Genomic DNA, 20174 nt, shown 5'->3' on the forward strand with positions numbered 1-20174 from the left:
CCAAAACGGTGTTTTCCAAAACGACAACCGTACACAGTTGCCCTATCAACAGTGTATACCTAGACCTGGGCCCAAGCAAAAAGCCTGGAGCAAATCGTCTAAACCCTGCAGCTGAGCCCCGACTACCGCCCTCCTTCCAAACCCCAGACCCCACCAGGAAATATTTAGGTCCTCTCTGGGCCTCGAGCATAGGTCTTCCGGACACAATATTGACTGCTTTCTCTCTCCACCCCCTCCAAAACCCTTCCTAGATTTCAACAGATTTTAAAAGCAAATTCCTGTTTTTCTCCCCCAAATTTCCCAGCACAAGTAAATGCGCAGACAGTTCTGTTTGCACCGACTGCGGCTCTCGCAGGGCTTACTAGTAAAAAGATAAATGGGTCTTTATGTTCACACGCCATAGGCATCCACTGCGGAAGACACCGTGAAAGCCGTGATGCCATAAGGTCCTGTCTTTTCCTTGGCAAAGTGTGACAGCTAGGATCTTAAATTAAAATACTGCACCTTGATCGGCGCTGCCAGGAAGTGATCTGCAGGCTAGTGCTCTTTGGAGAGGTCTGGAGGGCGGAAAAATATGGTTGGCACGGCTTGTCGGAGCTGAGCGTAAGGACTGGGGTGGAGGTGGGAAGCCGGACCCACATCAAACAGCCTCGCTGGGCAACCGTACAGCCCCAGCTAAATCCCCCCCGCCGGGGTACCATACAGATGAGATGTAACAATGGCAGGGAAAGCAAGGAAAATAAACAAGCGGCAACATTTTGTAGCCCGCCCAAGCTTCAAAGATGATGTGCCAGTGAAAGATTCGCTCTGATAATGCTGCAGTCATGGCCGAGCTCAGTTTATGCTATGCACATTTTATCTCTACTTGCTATTTACAAATTGTTTTAAAATGAGCTGTTAGAATAAGCGTCTTCTATTTATTTATTCTCCTACCATCCAGACCCCCTCGCCATGCATCAGGCGGTGACATGGAGCCAATACTCTAATGCTCAAGAAAAAAACCTTGAATTGGCGGGTTGGTTTTGCAGAAGACTGAGAAGGAGGAGAGAAACCGGCTCATCTACGGCAGGGGCTTCCCAGCCTTGCAGGCTTCTTAACCAGTGTACAGGATTTAAACCTGGTTAGGACAAGGAAGGGACCCCTGGCATGCCTTAACTCACAAAATAATCCGTCTCGAAGACGGGGCCTTGGAACAAGCGGACTTGGGTACCAGAGAGGAGCAGCTGCAGCGCCCCAGGGTTTACAGGCATGAGGACCCCAACATGCCTGTCACGATGAGCCAAGGCTTGCCTGCATGCCAAGGGCCTCGAGGTCGAGGCTTGGCCTGGACAGGATCATGTGTCGGGCTTCTACACATCACATCCCTTTGCTCTTAGACCAGGCCTCTCACAGAGTCAAAAAACGACTAACTTTTCTCACCACGTCTGTGCTACTCGTCGCCCTCCCTTGAGTGGGGAAGATGCATGGTGGCGTGGTAGACGGGATGCTTTAGGACTAGATAAAACCAAACAAAAGCAAGAGCCCTCAGTCCTGTAGGTGAGGTCTAACTCCCTTGCTTGCCAAAACCCCGACCCAAAGCCCTTTACTTGTGGGAGCCTTACCGCCGACTTCCCCGCGGTTTCAATTAGGCCCTAATAACCGGATGGGTGGGTTTACAAGATGGGTCGGTTATCATGAAACATTTCAGTCTGCCCTTTTACAACCCAAAGCACCAAAAGGACTGGGAAGCCCAAGTCTCCTTTTCCAAAACACCCTCAATAAGGCCAATGTTGTCAGAAGCAGCGTGTGATTCGAGAGCCCTCCATTTGGAGACCCCCTCGAAAGGGACTGGCTTTGAGATGGCTGGCACTCAGGACTTCCCCCCCCAAAAAAAAAAAATCAAAGCGCGTGAAATGCGTCTCTGGCTGGACAGGCTCATTTTGAGGAAGCCAAAAATCAATCGCATGTGGAAAGCTTGGCCTTAGCCTCTTAAAAGCTGGAGGGGGGTCACCTGCAGAGTGCAGAGTATTTGCCTGGGGGCTTTTTGTTCAGGCCCAGGTTTTCAAAGGCTGCTGAAAATGCGAAGGGGAATGGGTAGGTGCTTTAGAAACGCCCAAGCTGCCACCACGAGGAGGATCCGGCCCTACGTTATATGTGGCCACTTTTGGAAAAATATTACCTGCTTAGAAGAAAAACTCAAGGGCAGATGCATCAAGAGCAAAATTCCTGTTCTAACAACATTTTCTTTTTTTTTCCCCCCTTTTGATAAAACGTCTCCCATCGATTTACAGAACTTTTTCAAACTAATATTCCCTGGGGTAAACTGATACTGATCTGGGGATGTCAGCTGTTTCTTCTTTTTTTTTCCTTTTTTTTTGGTGGTGGTATTTCCTTTTTGATAGATTCTTGCTTTCAGAAAATACTTTCAAGAGATCAAAGAGCTTTTCAACAAGGTCCCATTTTCCCAGTGTAGTCGAACCCTCCAGTCCCTTATTTCTCTTATCACCCGCGCCACTCCGCTATGACGCTCTGTATACAAAGTAAAAGCAGTTAACTTTGAAGTGCTGGATTAGCCCATGCCAGATCCTTGCCTCAGAATAACAAACAATACAGGTTCAACAGGAGTTCTCATCAGTAGTTCATTTTTCAGCCCCAAATTCACTGTCACTAACACAAGCAACATTGAACTCACAGTCTATGGACAGATAGGAGAGATTTATCTGGTGGCAAGACCATGACCTAATGATGAGAAGGTCAGACAGTTAGGGGAATTTTTATATTTTGGCAGGGGGAGGTTATATTTAAATTTTTCTGGCCAGCTCATCCGATTTTAAAAGAAAGCCTTGTTTCTCACACGCTTGAGAACAGAGCTAGCGGCAAGGCGGCTTTCATGAGCTAGTATCATTTCCTCCCCTTGCCCCACTGCAAATTAAACGATGGACAAACTCCTTGCAATAAGATGCTTTGCCTCCGGTTTGGTTTTCCCCTCTGACAGCTCAAAAATTTACGACGGTCCGTTATAAAAGGTCCAAAGCCTAACAGAGGATGGATGAGCTAAATTTAGATGAAGTTTACTGAAGCATAAATATCAAAGTACAAAGGTACCCTATAAAGAAGTAGCACAAGAGCGATCGCAGTGAGCTTTGTGCTGGGTCAGGACGAATTTGGTCTTTGTAAGGCAGCCGGCTCTATCCTTGGTGGGGCTCCAGGCGTGAGACACGCTCTGCAGGAGCAGGGATAGGTTCGGTCCGTAGGGTTAAATACTCCAGTTGCATACAGGACTTGCTACTGGTCCCCAACACGGACTGGATTCTCACTGGTTCGGTCTGAGGAAGCCTGGCGCTTCTGTGCTGCCTTTCAAGGCGAAGGCTAACGAGCCACGTACGTGCTGGAGACCTGCCCTATTTGGTTCTGCTTAATCAAATCGTTTCTCTGCAAGCTTGCCTAGCTAGCACTGCCACGGGTTACTAGCACGAGAGCTGCGTCAAAGTAGCCTGGAAAGGCTTCAGCAATACAGTCAACAGCCCAAGTCATTAGCAGACTATAAGGAGAGACTTCAAACAATTGTTGTCATTTGAAGATACAAGTACATGAAACTCGGTTCTTCCTTCATTGCCCGGGCTTTTCCTGAGTTCAAGGAGCTGTTTGTTCCCTGCCAGAGCTGGTGACATGTGCAGCAACACAGCCAAAAGCCGGCGGAGCCAGCTTCTGCCCCTTCAGCGGTGGCTGTCGGGAGCACGAGCCTCGCCCATGCAGTGGAAATGCAAACCCCCGAATTTAGGACGAGGCACTTTAGTCTGAATTGAGGGCTTGCATTCCCTACCTACCCTGGGGTATTAAATAGGTGGGTTGGCTTTTTTGAAAAATTGATGGCTTTTAGCTGAGATCTTTGTCAAAACCATCTTAAGGGATTCTTTAATCGGATGAGAAATGGGCATCCCTTTCCCCCAGGTGACGTTCAACAAGCTCAGCCGTTCAGGGGTTGTCCGTCTGAGCAAGCTGCACCAGCGTAGCCTCAGGTGTGAATTTAAATGGGTGCAAACCTCCATGACCTTAAACTGGCTCAACTCGACTGGAATTAAAAAATTAAATCTAAAAAAAAAAAAAAATCACAGAGTGGTTTGCAACGTTTCCACGTACCGAAGCTGGGGTCTGTCTTAGCTGAAAAATTTTCTGTACAATATGCAGTATAAAGACCCTCAGAGGACCTTAAAAGCAACAACCTCCATCTCCACGCAGCTCTGATGGGCTGATCAAGTGAAAATTGAGGCTGGCTTTGTTGCCATGTATGCTTTAAATCATGATTGCAACCTTTTAGCCGGTGTCACAAGCCCCCGGTTGCTCAGCATCACGGTAGAAAAGGCTGCATATCATTTTAGGGTCGGGCATCTATAGGAAGGTGGGCAGATGCTCTGTCGACTGGCACTCCCTACTGAGGAGCCAGGCAGTTGTGTTAAGGACAGTGCAGGAGCCTCTGTGCCCGTTCATGTGCCCACCTGAATAAAACTGGCACAAGGGGTTGGCTTCTTAGGGGCAAAAGAAACAGTTTGGAGGGAACATAATGCTGAGAAAATGGGAAAAAAGGAGGGAAAAGAAATACTGATAGCAAAGATGTTTCTTCCATGAGCAAGGACTGCTTGAGCAAATAAAGTGGGGAAGATCAAGAAAATTCAAAGACAGACAATGATTTTTGCCAAAAAGTTGCTAAAACTCTGGGACTTGCTTAATTCAAGTATACATGACAGCACGGAAACAAAACCGAATAGAAAAGCAGCATATTAGGCTGATCTATAATTTGTTTTTTTTTCTTGCTATCATATGGTATTTGTAGCTATTACACATCTTCCTTTTTTTTTTTTTTTTTTTGGTTAAAGGAATGACCCTAAAGCGAAGGGGGGTAAATTCATCTGGATCAAGCACTCCAGAGCAAGCGTATATAAGGACGGGAAAACTGCACATGCACACTCAGTATATGCCTTCATTTCAATTCCAAACATGCAGCGTTGCCTTTATGATCTCATCTCGATTTATTTTATTAAGGTAACTTAAAAGGACCTCTCCATTTAGAGAACTGCTTTTATAGTAAAGGGGACTTTTCTGGAAAATGGTATCATTATCTCTGTGTATGAACTTCTAAATTTGTCATTAAGAGCTGCATGCCTGGCTTATAATACTTCACGAGGAGGACTGCACCTATATGCCACGATCCTACAAAGAGAACAGGCAGACCCCTGTGGAGCCCCCTCCCCCCACAACTTCGTTTGGGCTCCGGGCACTTAAAACATTTCCACTTATGTGGACCTCTTTGGGGGACCCGGGTCATACTTAGGACCCGGGTCCCCCATGTAAAGATAAAGGCAGTGTTTGACCCAGGATGCCCTTATTAAAATCCATTTAAAACAATATCTTAGTTTTTTGTATGCTTAAAAAAGAATTATTTTTTGTCTCTAATTTTCCATCCTTTTTTGTAGGGCATGAAGCTTCATTCCTACGACTCCTAAGAACTGGGAGAGGGCAGGGAGCGCAGACCTAAGTGCTCAATGAATTGTGGCATTTTGTTTAATGTAGGCTAGAAAATACGTAAAGTAAAATAAAATTATTCTAGGTACAAATTAAACCACCCCCCTCCCCAAAAAAAACGCACACAGAACAAACCTAAAAAAAAAGGGAGGAACGTGACACAGGCACTGATTTATATACCACCGGGCGCCGTGTCCTGTACGCTGCAATGCACGGTGTTTTATATATGAAGGAGGCGAGCGGTTTTATGCAAAGTTCAGGGAACTTTGCTAACATAAACTTTTTATCTGTTGATGAGCCTTTTAATATAAAATAATCTCTTTCCCCCCCTACGATGGAGCAGTCAAACATTAAAAAGATAGCGAGTGCATTTTAAAGATGTTTCCACTTTATAAATCACGCGTTCTTGGCAACAACATCACTCTGTTTCAATGCGGAGTTCGCTGTGCTCTCCTAACGTCTCCTAACGATCAGCCCTACGAGGGAGGAATTATCCCCCAAAGCTGTTCTCAGCCCTAAATTCCTGGTAATTTATAGCGGACTCGCTCAGGGGAGTTTTACAAAGAATTAAAACTCGGCCTTCCAGAGTTATCAATATTATCAATATCAATACTATTAATACAGAAAGGCAATGTTACACGATCACCATAGAGGTAGTGCTTCCCCTCATCTTCCCCTCGCTCTCCTTGGAGCGCACAAAAGACCCCATTTCAACCTTAAAGATGCAAATCAGGCTCCTTTTTTTCTTTTCTTCTCTTCTGGACACTTTAAAGGAGGCAGACGGTTGTGTGAGCTGATCCTTCTCACAGCCCGCCCGGGGGGAGAATCACCGTGCCTACTTAGCCCCGGCACCAAGACGATCCCCGGATCAGGGGCATAAACGGTGCTTAAAATCAGTTAGAGCCGTATTTTTTTATTTTATTTTTTGCTGACAGAAAAATGCAAACCTGCTCCGACTCCCCTTGAAATATCAGACTCTGGTCTCTGGGAGGACTGCTGCTGCTACCGCTGTTTATTGAAACGGCTTGGGTGCGCTAAGGTTTGAAATAAGGACTGCAAACTGCACACTTCTGCTGCGGGACTTTTCAGTTTCCAGAATTGGCGCTGCAGGGCTTGACTCACGGCTCAGCTACGAGCCATGACGCTATATAAGTCCTATCTGCTCTGGGCTTAACATGGTTCATGCTTGAGTTTAATGCTTTTATTAACTATTTTAGATAGTTTTAATATCAGGGCTGGTGAGAATTGCTGGAGCGATGGGCCCGGAGGAGACTGAAGTCCTGTTTACTGCACAGCAGGTAAAGGCAAGGCGGTGGTAGCTTAGGCACACGTGCGCACAAAGCCCCCAGCACAGCCCTCGCTGACCCGTAGGTGGATTAAACCGAGTTTCCAGGCCCAGTCCATTGTTGCCTTCTCTGCCGAGGCTCCCCGAGTTGCCAGTCAAGTTCCCATTTAGGGTGACGGTGATTGTAACCGCCCGCAAGGAACAGAAGTGAAGTCACTGACTCACTCTCTGTTATTCGGCAATTAGCCCTTGCAGCAGAATGGCATTTCGTCCGTACCGACTCGGGCCCCCGTTTCAAGCCGAGGGCCCCGTTCTCTGCTGTGGTCAACCCGAAACACCCCGCTGACTTTAATAGAGGTGCACTGATTTTCCCCAGCAGAGAATCTGGACGTGGTAATCAGGAAATGAAGGGCCTCATATCCTGGGGTCAATCCCCAGAGCCACTCTGTCCCAGCATGAAGCATGAACCGGACGTCCCGGGACGCTCCAAGCGAGCAAAGAACGTAGGACCGAGCCCTGCCCGTATGGACTTGTTCAGACAAGCTAAACTGAGACTGACATGGAGATAACAAATGCATGGGAGAGGTGTAATGTCTACAGCATGGTTAATGCCTACTACTTCTCTCACAATACTATAAATATAGGGCCAACTAGCCGAGACTCTGATCCTGCTGCCTTTGTTTCCGCGAGCAGTAAGTAGCCCTCTTGGAGGGAACAGGACTGATCACATCAGCTAAGGGTTAAACACCAGGCCCCAACACCATACAAAGCCAAGCGCGGATGGAGGATGAGTCCTTCCCTGCACCACAACCAACAAACTGGGCCAACCTGCCAACAAAACTGCATAGCACCAGGAATTTAAAGTAGCTGACCTGGATACACAAATACGGTTTTGCCCCATCCGCTTGTGATTCATGGGAAGGTTCAGTTTGCTGGAACGAGATCCCAGCGCACCTTGCCGCCGCTGCCAGTAGTTACGGAGCTGCATTTTTGTGGGCGCGGGGAAAGGGGAAAACAGCCCTTGAAGTGCTCAGAGGACAGCAACAATGCAAACAGGCTGCCAGTTAGGAAACACGCTCACTGGTTTCTTGTCGGCCGTGAACAGGGCACGGTTGCCCTCGGGAGCCGGCCCCTGGTAGCAGAGTCCTAGGAGTCCCGTGGGCCGCGACCCAGAAGTGGGTCACAAGAATACACGAAAGGGGCGCAAACTTTAAAAATGGAGCAACAAACTTTAAAAAGCGATTCTTCTTGAAGGAAGAAAAATGTGGGGAAACCGCAGCTTTTCCTCAGCAGGCTGGCAGAGCTCCAGCCTGCGAGGGGCTGCTTGTGGCCGCTCGTGCCCCACATACCGGGGGGCTGGGGCCTGGCGGTGGGAGCGAGGGGCACGGGCCATCCAAGTTTACAAAAGGGTCCCGATACAAAAAAAGGTTGAGACCTGCTGTCCTAGAGTACAGATCTCGGGGCTGGATTTAGCTCAGGGAGAAGCACGAACTCTACGTGGAATTTAGCATTTTTGCCCTGATCATTTCCCGCCATTCCTGCTGGTTTCCTTTACCCCTTATGATTCCCCAGCACAATTTTGCACAAAAGCAGCAGCTGCCAGATAAAGACGGTACCAAACTGAGCTGCCTTTGAATTTAAAGGACTTGAAGTAATTTTTAATTTTCAATAATAGGGCCCTGATCCCAAGGGCTTTTTAATTTTCAGTAACAGGCCCCTGATCCCAAGGGCAGACTTGCCACCGACTTCAGTAGGATCATATAAGAGCCGAGCAATCTGACTGTCAGACTGGTGCCTGGCACGGTCTCTTGTTCACGCTGCGGCGTGGATTCACAATGCCACCGTGTGCAAAGTTTAAAATGGGTTTGGGGTTAAAATAGGGTTTAGTCCTATAATATACTGAGGGCCACCTCACCGGCTGAGCATCCTCAAGCCCCACCGATTTATCTGAGCGTGCCCTTCGTTCAGCAAGCGCACGGAGGTGTTTCAGAGAACAGTTTACAGTCTAAGGCACAGCCGGGCTAATTCCCACCTGGCTATCCACACACAGAAAATGGCAGCTTCTACCCGCCGCTCGATAGAGGCTTAAAAAACAGGATTATCAGGAGATGTCTCCTTCTAAATTTCCCTTCTTTCCACAGACCCACAAGGTTTCCTACTGCACCCTCCCGAGGAGGTTTCTTCCTGCTTTCATGCAAAAAAGGACTGAGAAATTATAAAATGAAGTTTCGCCACAAACAAATAAAACAAATCCGGGTTTTTCAGGCAATCAAAGCACATTGTCCAAAGCAGCATCTTTTGCTTCTCTTAAAATGGCACGCTCACTTCTAGCCACATCCAAGCGGTGCTTAGAATACACGCAGAATTCGACCCGCGCGACGAATTTGCAATCGCAGTTGCATTTCTTCAAATTCAGCGATCAACCCTATCATTCCCCAATCATTTCTACCCAGGAGGACTTTTGCAATCTTTTCTCCGATGCCTCATGAAGGGCGTTTGCGCCCGAAAGCTTGCAATTAAAGAATTTTTTTTTTGCAACAATCCAGTCGGTCTAATAAAAGATATCACCTCCACCACCAGCGCGGACTGCTTCTGCCTCTAGACCAGCACGGCTGCAGCCTGGATACCTGTTATCAACGCTAAGTCTCTCAGTACTTCGAAAACTTAATTTACGATCAGCAAACGGGCACATTTAATACCGAATAACAGCAAAAAAAAAACCCCACATACAAATATTTTTACTAACCTGCCTGCTTTGGTTATGATCATTTCGGTGCCGGCTTCATGAAATTTCTTCCATAGTTCTTTTTCATGGAGATAAACTTTGATGTTTTCGATGGTCTAACCGAAAGAAAAATTAAAAAAAAAAAAGAAAGAAATGACCAAAGGAAACATTTAAAAAAAAAGAAACAAACAAACAAAAAAAGGAAACGATCAGGACGCCGTGAGACAGGGCCCCGATGGCCTATCCTTAAAGCGCTCTGGGGCAGTAAAGCAAGCCCTACGCCGAGCGCGCGGCAGGAGAAAGGGGCCCGAAAACTGCCAAAAACGAGAGAGACGCCGAATCCATTTTAGCCGCAGCGCGGCCCCATCCAGCGAGCGCGTTTCGGCCGAACGGACAGCACCACGCACAACTGCACAGCTCCCACTTTTGACACAGAAGGAGAGGGGACGGGGGGCTGCAAAAAAACAACCGAACGAACACCACGCGCACACCAATCCAACCGCGAAAGCGCACAAACCCGCTCGCCCCAGCGCTGTGCTTGGCGCTTTTCATCCTGGACAGAGCGGACACGCGCCGGGGCCAACGCAGGCGCGCGGGCGACCCTCACCCCGCTGCGCTGCGCTGCGCTGCGTGCGTGTGGGGGGCTCCCCGCTCGCCCCCAGCCCCGCTAGGGCGCTTCCCCGTCGAGCCCCACCTGCTCCGGGTCCGGGCCCTGCGGGCTGCCGCCGCCGCCCGCCCCGGCCAGGCGCGGGGAGCCGGCGGGCGGCTGGGCTGCGAACCCCTCCTCGGTGTCAGGCAGGCTTTTCTCCTGGAGCATCTCCTGCGGGAGAGAGGCAGAGCGCGGCGGAGAGAGGCGCGCGGGTCAGCCCCGACGGGCGCACGGAGCGGGACCGGCAGCGCAGCGCGGCGGGGCCGCCCTCGGGCCGCGCTTTTGAAGGACGGCCGCCGGCTCGACCCCGCCACGCTCCACCCCCGCCCGGGCCCCGGGCGCCTCCGAGGGCAGGCACGACCCACCCACCCCCGGGACGGGACCCCCGGGCGGCACCCCGACTCACCTGCAAGCCCCGCGGGCCGGCGCCGGCTGCTTCCCGCGGGGAAACCCTGCGTTGGGGAGAGAAAAGGCAGCGGCGGGTGAGGGCAGAGCCCCCTGCGCTGTGCGCTGCCCCGCTCGCCCTCCGTCTGTCTCTTGTTACCCGTCCATGGTGGGAGCTGGCCCCCGCCGTCCTTCGCAGGTCGTGTTCGCGAGCGTTTTCTTCTCTCTTTTTTGGTGGCTGTTACAAGTGACACCCGTCTTCGCGGCGCTGCGGGGACACGGCGGGCGTTCGCGGAGCGCTCAGCCCGAGCCGCCCCATGTTTTATTGCCAGAAAAAAAGGGGGGGAAAAAAAAACCAAAAACAACACACAACTTCCTCCGCTCGGTATTCACAGCCGCGTTTGGCACCGCGCGCAGAGCGGCGGTGACTTGGGATGGCTGGATGCCTTTGCAAACCGGCAGGCTTGTCCTTTCAGGACAGCCCTCGGTCGTGTTCGCGGGCCTGGTCCGCGGTTTCGTGACAGGAAATCAAACCGGTGCTGTCCTGACGCCTCGGCGACTCACAGCCAGCATCCTGCCTCCTCCAGCTGCCCGCAGGTCAGGGGCTCCTCTGAGAGGAGGAGGAGGAGGAGGAGGAGGAACCGCACTTTTAGGCGTGCAATGGCTGAGCTACCGACTCCTGCCCAAGGGGCACGCCGCTGGGGCAGGGCCGCTCGGCAGCAGCCCTCTGGCCCTCGCAAAGGGTACGCGTTGCACGTGCTGGAAGGGGGAGCGGGCCCTGCCATCACTCGGTGCCGCGTTTGATAGGGGCCATCCGGTGACAGCAGGAAGACCCAGGGTACCTGGAGGTTAAGCTCGTGGGATATGGGATGACCCAACACAGTGACAACGTGCAAGTCACTCCTCAACCTCCGTGCAGCGCAACACAACACGCCAACGCACCGCAAACCAGGCGATTCCCCGCCGGCCTGCCGATGGCAGCCGCTACAATATCCGACGCTTTTCTACATCCTGCCTCCTCAAGAAATCTGCGCAACGCAGCCGACCGTCTTGTCCGAAGGGACGTGCATGCCGAAACGAGGCTGGGGCAAGCGTGGCACTTCCGTACTGTTTGCACCTCGTTCTTATGCGAGGCAATCAAGGGACGCGGGGCCAATTTCTGACCCCGCGTATTATTTCTGTTTGTTTTACAGCAGCTTCCTCAACATCCGGGTCATGCTGCGCTCGGCCCTGCCAGGCTGAACAGTTCACGTATGAATCGGGTGAGATGCACACGTAGGGGGGAGTGCAAATGTGGGGCAGAGAAAAGTGGTCACAAGCAGATTTGTGGCAGAGCCAGGAATAGGCCCACATTGCAGTGCTGTATCTACCGCTGCCACTCAACTGCCCGGCGAGCCCAGAATTTGGGGATTTGGCCCAGGGTTTCGGGAGCTGGCCCCAGTCACATTCACCCAGCCTTGGCAGCGATCGGGTCAGACTGACGCCACGGTCAATATTTTTAGTTAATTAGCAGTTCATGGGGTTTGTTTTTTTTTCCAATCCTGCTCTTGCTACTCCAACGTCTCGCGGGCAGGCACGTCTCCACGCATCGTCTTAGTGCCCTATCACGGCTCCGGGTCTTGCTGTTCGGACAAGTGCACGGTGAGAACCACCTTCCAAAAACGCACATTTTAAGTCAGTTCTTTAATCTCCAACTCTTGGGTTTTCTCCAGCTTTGACTGCTGCAAAGAGAAACCGGCTCTTTTTCCCAGTGGGTGAGCCAGGCACAGACTCCATGTTTTCTTTCCAGGCAGGACTGGCCTCACTGAACTTAACAGACGTGGTCTCCGTCTTACAAAGCCCTAGAGGATCTCCCTCTCGCTTCGTCATCAGCAGCACAAAACATGGTAAGAAAACCACGACGGAAAACACCACCGCTGACCTTTCAACTGGAAATGACTCCGAGGTATCAAGGAGAGCTGTGCTATCAAATCCTGGATGAACACGATGGGTGCAGGGGAGACCGCAGGAACAGGAAGTGTCCAGAAACATCTGGATTCACCCAAGAGACAAACTGGTTAGGACGGGCGAATAACAGTGGTTTAATCGCAGGTAAAAAGGATGGGGCTTTAGTTAAGGCCGAGGACGTTCCAACCCAAAAATAGCACTTGGAAGCTTTTGATGCCCAAATTAAATCAAGAAGCTTCAGAGACTCGGGCTGGGAGAGTCCGGGAGAATCTAAAAGTAGTTTGACTTGACGGAGAAAAGAGAGAAAATAAAGGCACGGCATGGAAACTTCTCAACTTCTTCAAGATCCTCGTGCAGCTTGAGGATGTGAAAATGTACCTCCAGCTGCCGAGAGGAGGTGGCCCTCACGACACCGGGGGGTGGCTAGGAAGCAAGGGAGAGCCGGGAAAGGGGCCGGAGGCTGATGAACTGGAGAAGTCAGGAGGGAAGTAGATATTCCTAGGGAGGCTGAGAAAGGAGGTGGGCAGTATTAAACGGGGGATCCAGGGCAGTCGTGTGACGGGACACGCACTTGCTCTCCTGACTCAGCTGAGAAAATAAACACCAAAGTACAGCCTGAGACAAGCAGCTCCCACCAGGTCTGAATCCAGCTCCAAATTCTTGGTCTCAAGCTGTAGCACAACAGAGCGCTGGGCGCTGCTCTCAGACAGTCATACAAGTCCTAGCCCTCTCCTGGTAGGAACACAAGACCCCGATGTTTCCCGTGAAGCCAAGAGCAAAATCAATTCCTATTGACCTTAATGGTGCAGGGCCAAGAAGAGCAGTTCTCCATGTTGGGCTGTTTCTACCATCAGAGCTGGGAGACCGAAGCACAAGGGCTCATTTTAGGGAGAGGAGCCGAATTCCCGAGGACTTGGAGAGCAAAGGCATCTGACACTCGAGCATCCTGCTGTCTTCCACTGCCTTTGGGGTGCGTGTCCACGGGCAGGATTGAGCCGGGGAGCTGGGAATTTTCTCCTGACAAAAGAGGATTTAGTTGTGGGTTTGCATCCAAAACTCCCTGTCGGTAGCGGGAGGGGAAGGAATGGGAAAAGCAGAGAGCGGGGAGATGTCCATGCTGGAAAAGAGCATGCATCCGCTCTCACATCTGCCTTCTGTTCTAGAGGGCAAGAAAGGGTGGATGAAATGCGAAGCAAAGAGACAAGTAGGAAAGTCTTGCTCCTAAGAGCTATCTGGGAAAGGGGCCATTTCAGGCCCACTGTGCATTTCAGTCCTGGACAGACCAGTGCCGAATACTCCTCTGGCCACAGCTGTACAGGGAATTGTTATCTCACATCCATTTAGATAAAGCAGCAGTGAGCATAATGTCTTTTTCGCCTGGGACAAGGAAACCAAATAAACTGGATGATGAGAAAAGCAGGAACGAGTGGCTTTGCTAACCATCCAGTGGCAGCTGATGGTGGTTCACTAGGCACAAACCAACCCGAAGAAAGATTCTGGAGGGGAGACTGCAGCTTGTCGGATACCTACCAGACCACAGGGGAGGGTGCGCTCAGCTATTGGGCTCCTTGCGCCGACAGCCGCTTCATCCCTACAAGCAGCAGCTACAGGATCCAGCTGTTGTGTTGCTGAGCAATGCAGCCAAATCTCTTGCTCCCCAGTATATGCAATCAGTGACTTCCCAGGTCTTGCCAATCCCTTACTTCCTTTGGAGATAAGTTCTGAAAATAAAATGAAAACTTCGGGTCACAAGGGATTTTGCTCCCTGGAGGTCATTTGTTGCACTGGCCTTGGTCAAAACAATCAAAGACCAGACAGGTCACGGCTCTGGGGGCAAGCGCCTTCTTAGCATAGCTCCACTGAGCTCATCACACCCCACTAAGGTGCTGCTATGGCTTCAGCTCTGGTGGCAGTGCTAGGGGCCTGGGCCCCTCCGTGCAGAGGTAGCTCTGCCAACAGCAGGAGTTTTGCAGCATCCAGACTTGCTCTAACCCCAGCCCCCGAAGAGCGGCAGATCTGCGTCTACACAAGGGTTTTTGTTAGCAGAGCCACATCAGCTATAGGGCATGGTCTTTGCGTGCTCCAGCCAACATAGCCCAGTCCACCTTGCAAACTTCTTCCAGGAGAGCTAAGTCCTGCATTACCTGTAAGCACCAGACTAATTTACCAACGAGCACACTGTCCCGAGGAACATGCCTGGTGCCCATAAAGTTAGAGACTCAGATCCCCAGGTTCTCATTTGCAGGTATCAACACGGAAAGCCTGGCTCCCTCATGTAGGTGCCCACACGTCTGCCCCCTCCATAGATTCATACTCATGGATGATGAGGCTAGAAGGGACCTCAGAAGATCATCAGGTCCAGCCCCCTGCACCTTAAACACGCTCGAGAACAAGCGACATGCTTGGGCTTTCTGAGACCAAACGACGACATGCAAAGAGCATGCTGCGCAGACGGCCCTGGCAATAACCCCGTGCTAGAAATAGAACAAAGCCCTTTTTTTTTTTTACCAAGCAAGTTGGGAATCAAGCAACGAAGAACCAGACTCTCTGGGAGCAAAACTGTACTAGAAATGATGCTCTGAGGCAGCTTGCTAGAAGGGCTGGGTGCCTCTGCCTCATCCCAAGTAGCTGGAGAGCACGGATTTCAAACCAGGAGTCCCAAGAGCAGTCCTTTGTTCTGCCCCTGGCTCGCTGTGCCCCCTCCGACACGCCAGCTATGTGCTTCAGCTTCCTGGGCGGTATACCAGCAATCATATTTACTGATCGAGCATCTTTTGTCTATGATCGTCTCTAGGGACTTTACCTGCACTTCATTCTCAGGCCCCAGGGCAGTGGTTTTCCATCTTTTTTCATTTGCAGACCCCTAAAAAATTTCCAGTGGAGGTGTGGGCCCCTTTGAATTGTAAGTGTGCATTTTCACATGCAGTTGATTGATCATAGTCACCTTTTGTGGACCCCTCGGGGCCCACAGGTTGAAAACCACAGGTCGATCTTCCTGTCCGTGCCCAGCAGGACTCCCAGTGACCTCAGCGGGACATTGCAGCGCTGGAACCGTGCACAGAAAAAACCCTAGGCGCTCCAGACTAATGCAAGGCAACCGATTAGCTAAACCATGTACACCCGATATGGATTTCCACAGGGTTACTGCAGAGGTTGAGAAATGAAGGAAGTGCTGCACTGGCACGCTGGCAGCAAATCAAACAAAATGACATTAATTAAAGCATATGTTAGGAATAGGAAATTAAGCTAAAACAACATTTCATCTATGGCGTCTTCCTTGGGCCCTTTAGCGAGGGTTTAAGTTTACTGCGGAGAAAGAGAAATGAGGAGGCTGGAGCAGAGGAGAGATGTGTGGGGAGTGAAAGGAATCCAAGCTTTAAAAGCTCTAGATTACACTTCTGAGGTCACCCTGTGTCTTTTTATTTTTAACTGCGAGCCAGTTCTGCACTCGTGAAAAAGCAGGGGCTGGCACCAGGCATCGGTCTGGGCCAGGATTGTGCAACCTGTGGCAGCTCAGTCTGGCACTGAAAACAAGCCCCCGCCCTGCACAGCCGGGCAAACTGCACCCAGGCATCTGCTCACCAAGGATTTTGCAAGAACAGGAGTCTCTTTGCTTCCACATCGTTGTCACGGCTCAGTCCCTCGCCTGTATTCATCCGCACAGCCTCCCTGGGAGTAAGGGTGCCGTGCGCCCTATGTTACACCGGGGAACCAAGACACGGAGCCAAGGGCCACGCCAGAGAGCCCTGCTGCAGAGCAGGCCCCACACACTCCAGACTGGCTCATCCCTGCCCCTGACGGCGCTGTCTTAGCACTGCTCGCAGGCCCCCAGTCTCACGTGTGCTTATTGGGTTAGTTCAGGACTGCACGGAGAGCCGTGGGCGGGTGGCGTGTGCTTTGCAGCCGTGGTCCGAGGCACCAGAGAGAACCTGGACTCTCCCAGCCCCACCAGCATCTCAGCCACCGAACCATCCTGCCTCCCACCAGTAGACCAGGGGACTAGCTGACAGCCACATCCTATACAAGCAACACTGGGTTGCACTATATGGCTCTCCCCAAAGCACCCCCTGCCCACAAAGCTCTCCAGCTTACCAGTCTGCTGCTGGAAGAAAAGACCAGGGTCTGTAGGGCGTCCTTTGGTTAGTGGCCATCCCAGGTGACTCTGCAGAGGCTGAAGATGGGGAGACTCTGGATCAGAGTAGTGGCCCCTTTTCAACTGCTAGTCGCCAGAGAGACAGGAGATTCACAAAGTACCGCAGCCCTTGGAAGTATTTGGATACTGGCATTAGGGGAGTTACGCCAGGAGATGGATTCAGCTGTCAGTGTTTAAGTTACACAGTCTTGTAAAATCCAGTGGAAATGTTTAGCTGTTCTGCATACCTGCCCTTGGGCATCAGAAACACAGGCTTTGCCTTGGCACAAGAGGCAGCCACCGCCTTGTGCCCACCAGTCATTCTTGGACCGTGCACCTTTGCACTTGGCTGCCACATTACTGGCATGCCCTGGTGCAGAACAAGAGCTGCTTGCTTTTGTAGTGGGCATGATCCTCACACGCTGGGAGTGGTGCAGCTGAGGAGCAGAGGGGTGCAGGCATGTGTGTGCGTGCACAAGCATGCACCTGTCTTGCATCCCTTCACACTCTCCGAGGGCCTTGGGCTCTCATGCACCCCATGCGCTAGAAGCCAGGAAAGAACCGATCCCCGCGTGCTACAGCCCTTGGGGCTTCATCTTACTCCAGACCAACCCATAGGCTGCTGCTTTGCAGCCACCTTGTGCCTCCACAAGCAAGGCAAAGTAGCAGGTAAAGCACAGTACGATCTGCCCCATAAGATCTCACGTACAGCCTAGAGGATGTGCCACCCTCACTGAGGTGTAGCCTTCTTTAGCCAGCTAAAGGGTGCTCAGGCTGCCGACAGATGCAAACACTAAACTGGTTTTAAAGAGCTTCGGCTTGGAAGTACACTGCAGCTGAACCAAGGTAACCACACTTGGCCTGCTTCTGTTCCAGTGGAGAAGAAGTTAACCAGTGTCAACCCTAGCCCAGGATAAAACAGGTTTAAGGTTGCAACGGTTTATCTTCCCCTTAGAGCGGACGGATGAAACAGTTGCAGCGGGTCAGCTGCAAAGCGCAATCATTTGAAAGCATTCGAGGTTGCTCGGCTGTCCGCACCCTCGGATGGGAATTTAAAGCAACCGGACAGCTGAATGGGAATTGCAGCCCGTGGGAGAAGTTGCCAGTGACAGCACAGTTAACGTGGCTAATCTGCTGAAGGGTACCCTGGGATCCATAACAAACGTGCACACAGCCTGCTTTCCTTCTCCCCTCACCTGGAAACGCTGCACAAGGTGCAAACCCTGACCCGCTGCATGCATGCTCCTTAGAGGAGGTGACGCAAGGCTGGAGTCAGAGGAAATCAGCATTCGGCAGCGCTGAGACCACGTCTTGCTTGTTGACGGGGTTGCTACAGTGCATGGACCAGAACCGCGAGCGCAGAAAGCAGCTCATGGAGATAAAAATGGGAAACAGACCTGCCCCGGGCACGCTGAGCCCGTGTGCCCCCTGCTCCAGAGCCGGCCTGGTTCTTAAACCAAGAGCTATAAATTCTCCCCAGGAACCAGCAGCGCCTCTCTCAGTCGCCTGCATGCTTCCCTCCAGCCGGGGTGTCCCTTAGATGAGTTATGAGGAGCGAGGTGCAGGAGCACAGGGGTTTACTGAGCAGCCACGACATGGAAAAGGCGGTTCTGCTCCTTTCCCTTCCCAGCCCCACGCAGCAAATAGCAGGAAGCTCTCATCTCCCTTGTTTTCCTCCTAACCTTGGCAGCTGCGTTTGCCATTGCTCCGGGCTCTGTACCATGCTGCATACAGGAGAAGTCACCGCTGGGACTGGGGCCGGGCTTCTCCGGCTCGCCCCGGCCCGCTTCGAAAGGAACGGCGGTGGCTGCCTTCTACGCCACGGTTATTTACCTATGGAAAGGAGGCAGATGGTTTGATGACAGCTTCAGAAACACCTTGTAGCAGTTGTGGTGATTCTTTAGATCCAGTGCTTCCCCTTTCATTTCACACATCGTGATTTCTCAACCTCAGCCCGTACCTGCTCAGTGGAGTTCCCTGCCTCCGAGCGCCAGCTCCGGGCTGCATCCTGCCGGCTGGGGAGGGATGGAGACGGGGTGGGGGTTTGCAGTCTATGAACAGGACAGGAGCTACAGGCTCGGCTCTGACACCGACTCCCCTCTGCGGCCTGGGGCAGATCACTTGAGCTGCGGACGGGAAAACAGACAGGGCAGAGAAGTACTGCCTCGCCTCCCAGTCGGCGCTGGGAGGCACTCTGAAAACATAAGCTACACAAGGGCTTTCCTGGCACTGTCAGTTGTCCCCCTTTACCTTCTTCAACTGAATTATGAATGGCATTAAATATGCATTTAAATTAAATACTGCAACACCCCGGTTTATGTAGCATGAGTATGTGTGGTTGTATATGCATGACTGCATGTAACAAGTCACCCTCTCTAGCATGGTGTCAGGTATCCAGGTTGTAGCCGCATGAAATATGAACTTTCATTTCTACCTGGGAGAACTTTTGCAATCTTTTCTCCTGTGCCTGAGGAACAGTACTTGTGCCTGAAAGCTTGCAATTCAAGACTTTGCAAAATAATAAAAGATATCACCTCTTTTTTGTTGCAAAAATAATAAAAGATATCACCTCTGCCACGAGTTCTGATTCCTCTCTTGCACGTGTGCTTACGCCCATACACATGCAGATGGGGCGTCCTCTACTGTATGAAATCAGGAGCGCTAGACTGTGTGTCATAGCCTTGCTCCTGCAAGTTTGCGGGGATTCTCCTTGCGCTCAGCCGGGAGGATGCTGGGAGTCTGGCGGGAGGATTCACGTGCTTTCCCAGGTGGCTGTGCACCGCAGAGACAAACATGAGGTTCATGAGTAGCCGTCGGCGTGCAGCTGCCGAGAGCCTGACCTATAGTCCCAAACAACGCAGAGCTTCTCCAGCCTATGCAGTTTTACAGGTCGAGAGGGATCTCACCTGAAGCGCTCTCCAGACCTCCTCCATCCCCCTTTCCATCGCTGGGAGCGATGCTGCTGCCTCTCTCTGTCCTCTGTGGTTCCCCCTGGGGATCTTGCACCTCGGCTCTCCAGCTGGGCTTTCCGGTCCTGACACAGGCTAGGAGGTGTGGGCCGCGGGCCACTCCAGCATCCTCCCCTCCCATCTTGTGGTTATACCTCGGCTGGAGAAGGGAGGGTTTGAAGACCACGCTCCTGTTCTCCGGAGTCCTGCGGGCTTTAGGTGATAAAGAGAGTGTGTTTTTCCAATGAATAAAACCCCAAACAAATGCACTTTCCTGCCAATATTCAGTGCAGACTAATGTGCCATGTCTACATTGCAACCTTAAAGAAGCCTCTGGTGACACTGAAAAAGAAATCAATAGGTAGCCCCTGCACTGGAAAACAGCCCCCGGCAGAGCAACTTCCAACCAGGTTTTCTGCTTACTGTACAAAACCTCTACTGTTGGCTGTCCCTAAAAACCACTGCCTTGAAAAATCAAACCCAAGCTGCTGAAGTAGCAATCCCGGCACGGCATCTCGGCACACGATGGGATGGCTTTCACAAGGCAGGTGTTGGCCGATTCTCTCCTGACCTCGGCACCAGTGTTGGGATTCACGTGCGATGTA

The 20174-nt window shown here is 51.5% G+C and overlaps 1 protein-coding gene across 3 annotated transcripts in view; it reads right to left on the minus strand.

Moving 5' to 3' along the window:
* TBX4 (T-box transcription factor 4) overlaps window positions 1-20174 on the minus strand; it is an 87583-nt gene that overhangs the window by 46961 nt on the left and 20448 nt on the right. The window contains exons 1-5 of one of the 3 annotated variants that reach the window (XM_059717728.1): window positions 14020-14105; window positions 10703-13506; window positions 10565-10610; window positions 10204-10329; window positions 9531-9625 (exon numbers count right to left, since the gene is read on the minus strand). In XM_059717728.1, the coding sequence (XP_059573711.1) occupies window positions 9531-9625; window positions 10204-10329; window positions 10565-10610; window positions 10703-10710 (275 nt within the window). In that variant the 5' untranslated portion in view covers window positions 10711-13506; window positions 14020-14105. Of the gene's footprint in view, window positions 1-9530; window positions 9626-10203; window positions 10330-10564; window positions 10611-10702; window positions 14211-20174 lie in introns of those variants that run through there. The other 2 variants (XM_019493472.2, XM_059717726.1) reach the window with 2 other exon arrangements.

Source organism: Alligator mississippiensis, chromosome 14 (assembly GCF_030867095.1).
Source record: "Alligator mississippiensis isolate rAllMis1 chromosome 14, rAllMis1, whole genome shotgun sequence".
NCBI lineage: Eukaryota > Metazoa > Chordata > Crocodylia > Alligatoridae > Alligator > Alligator mississippiensis.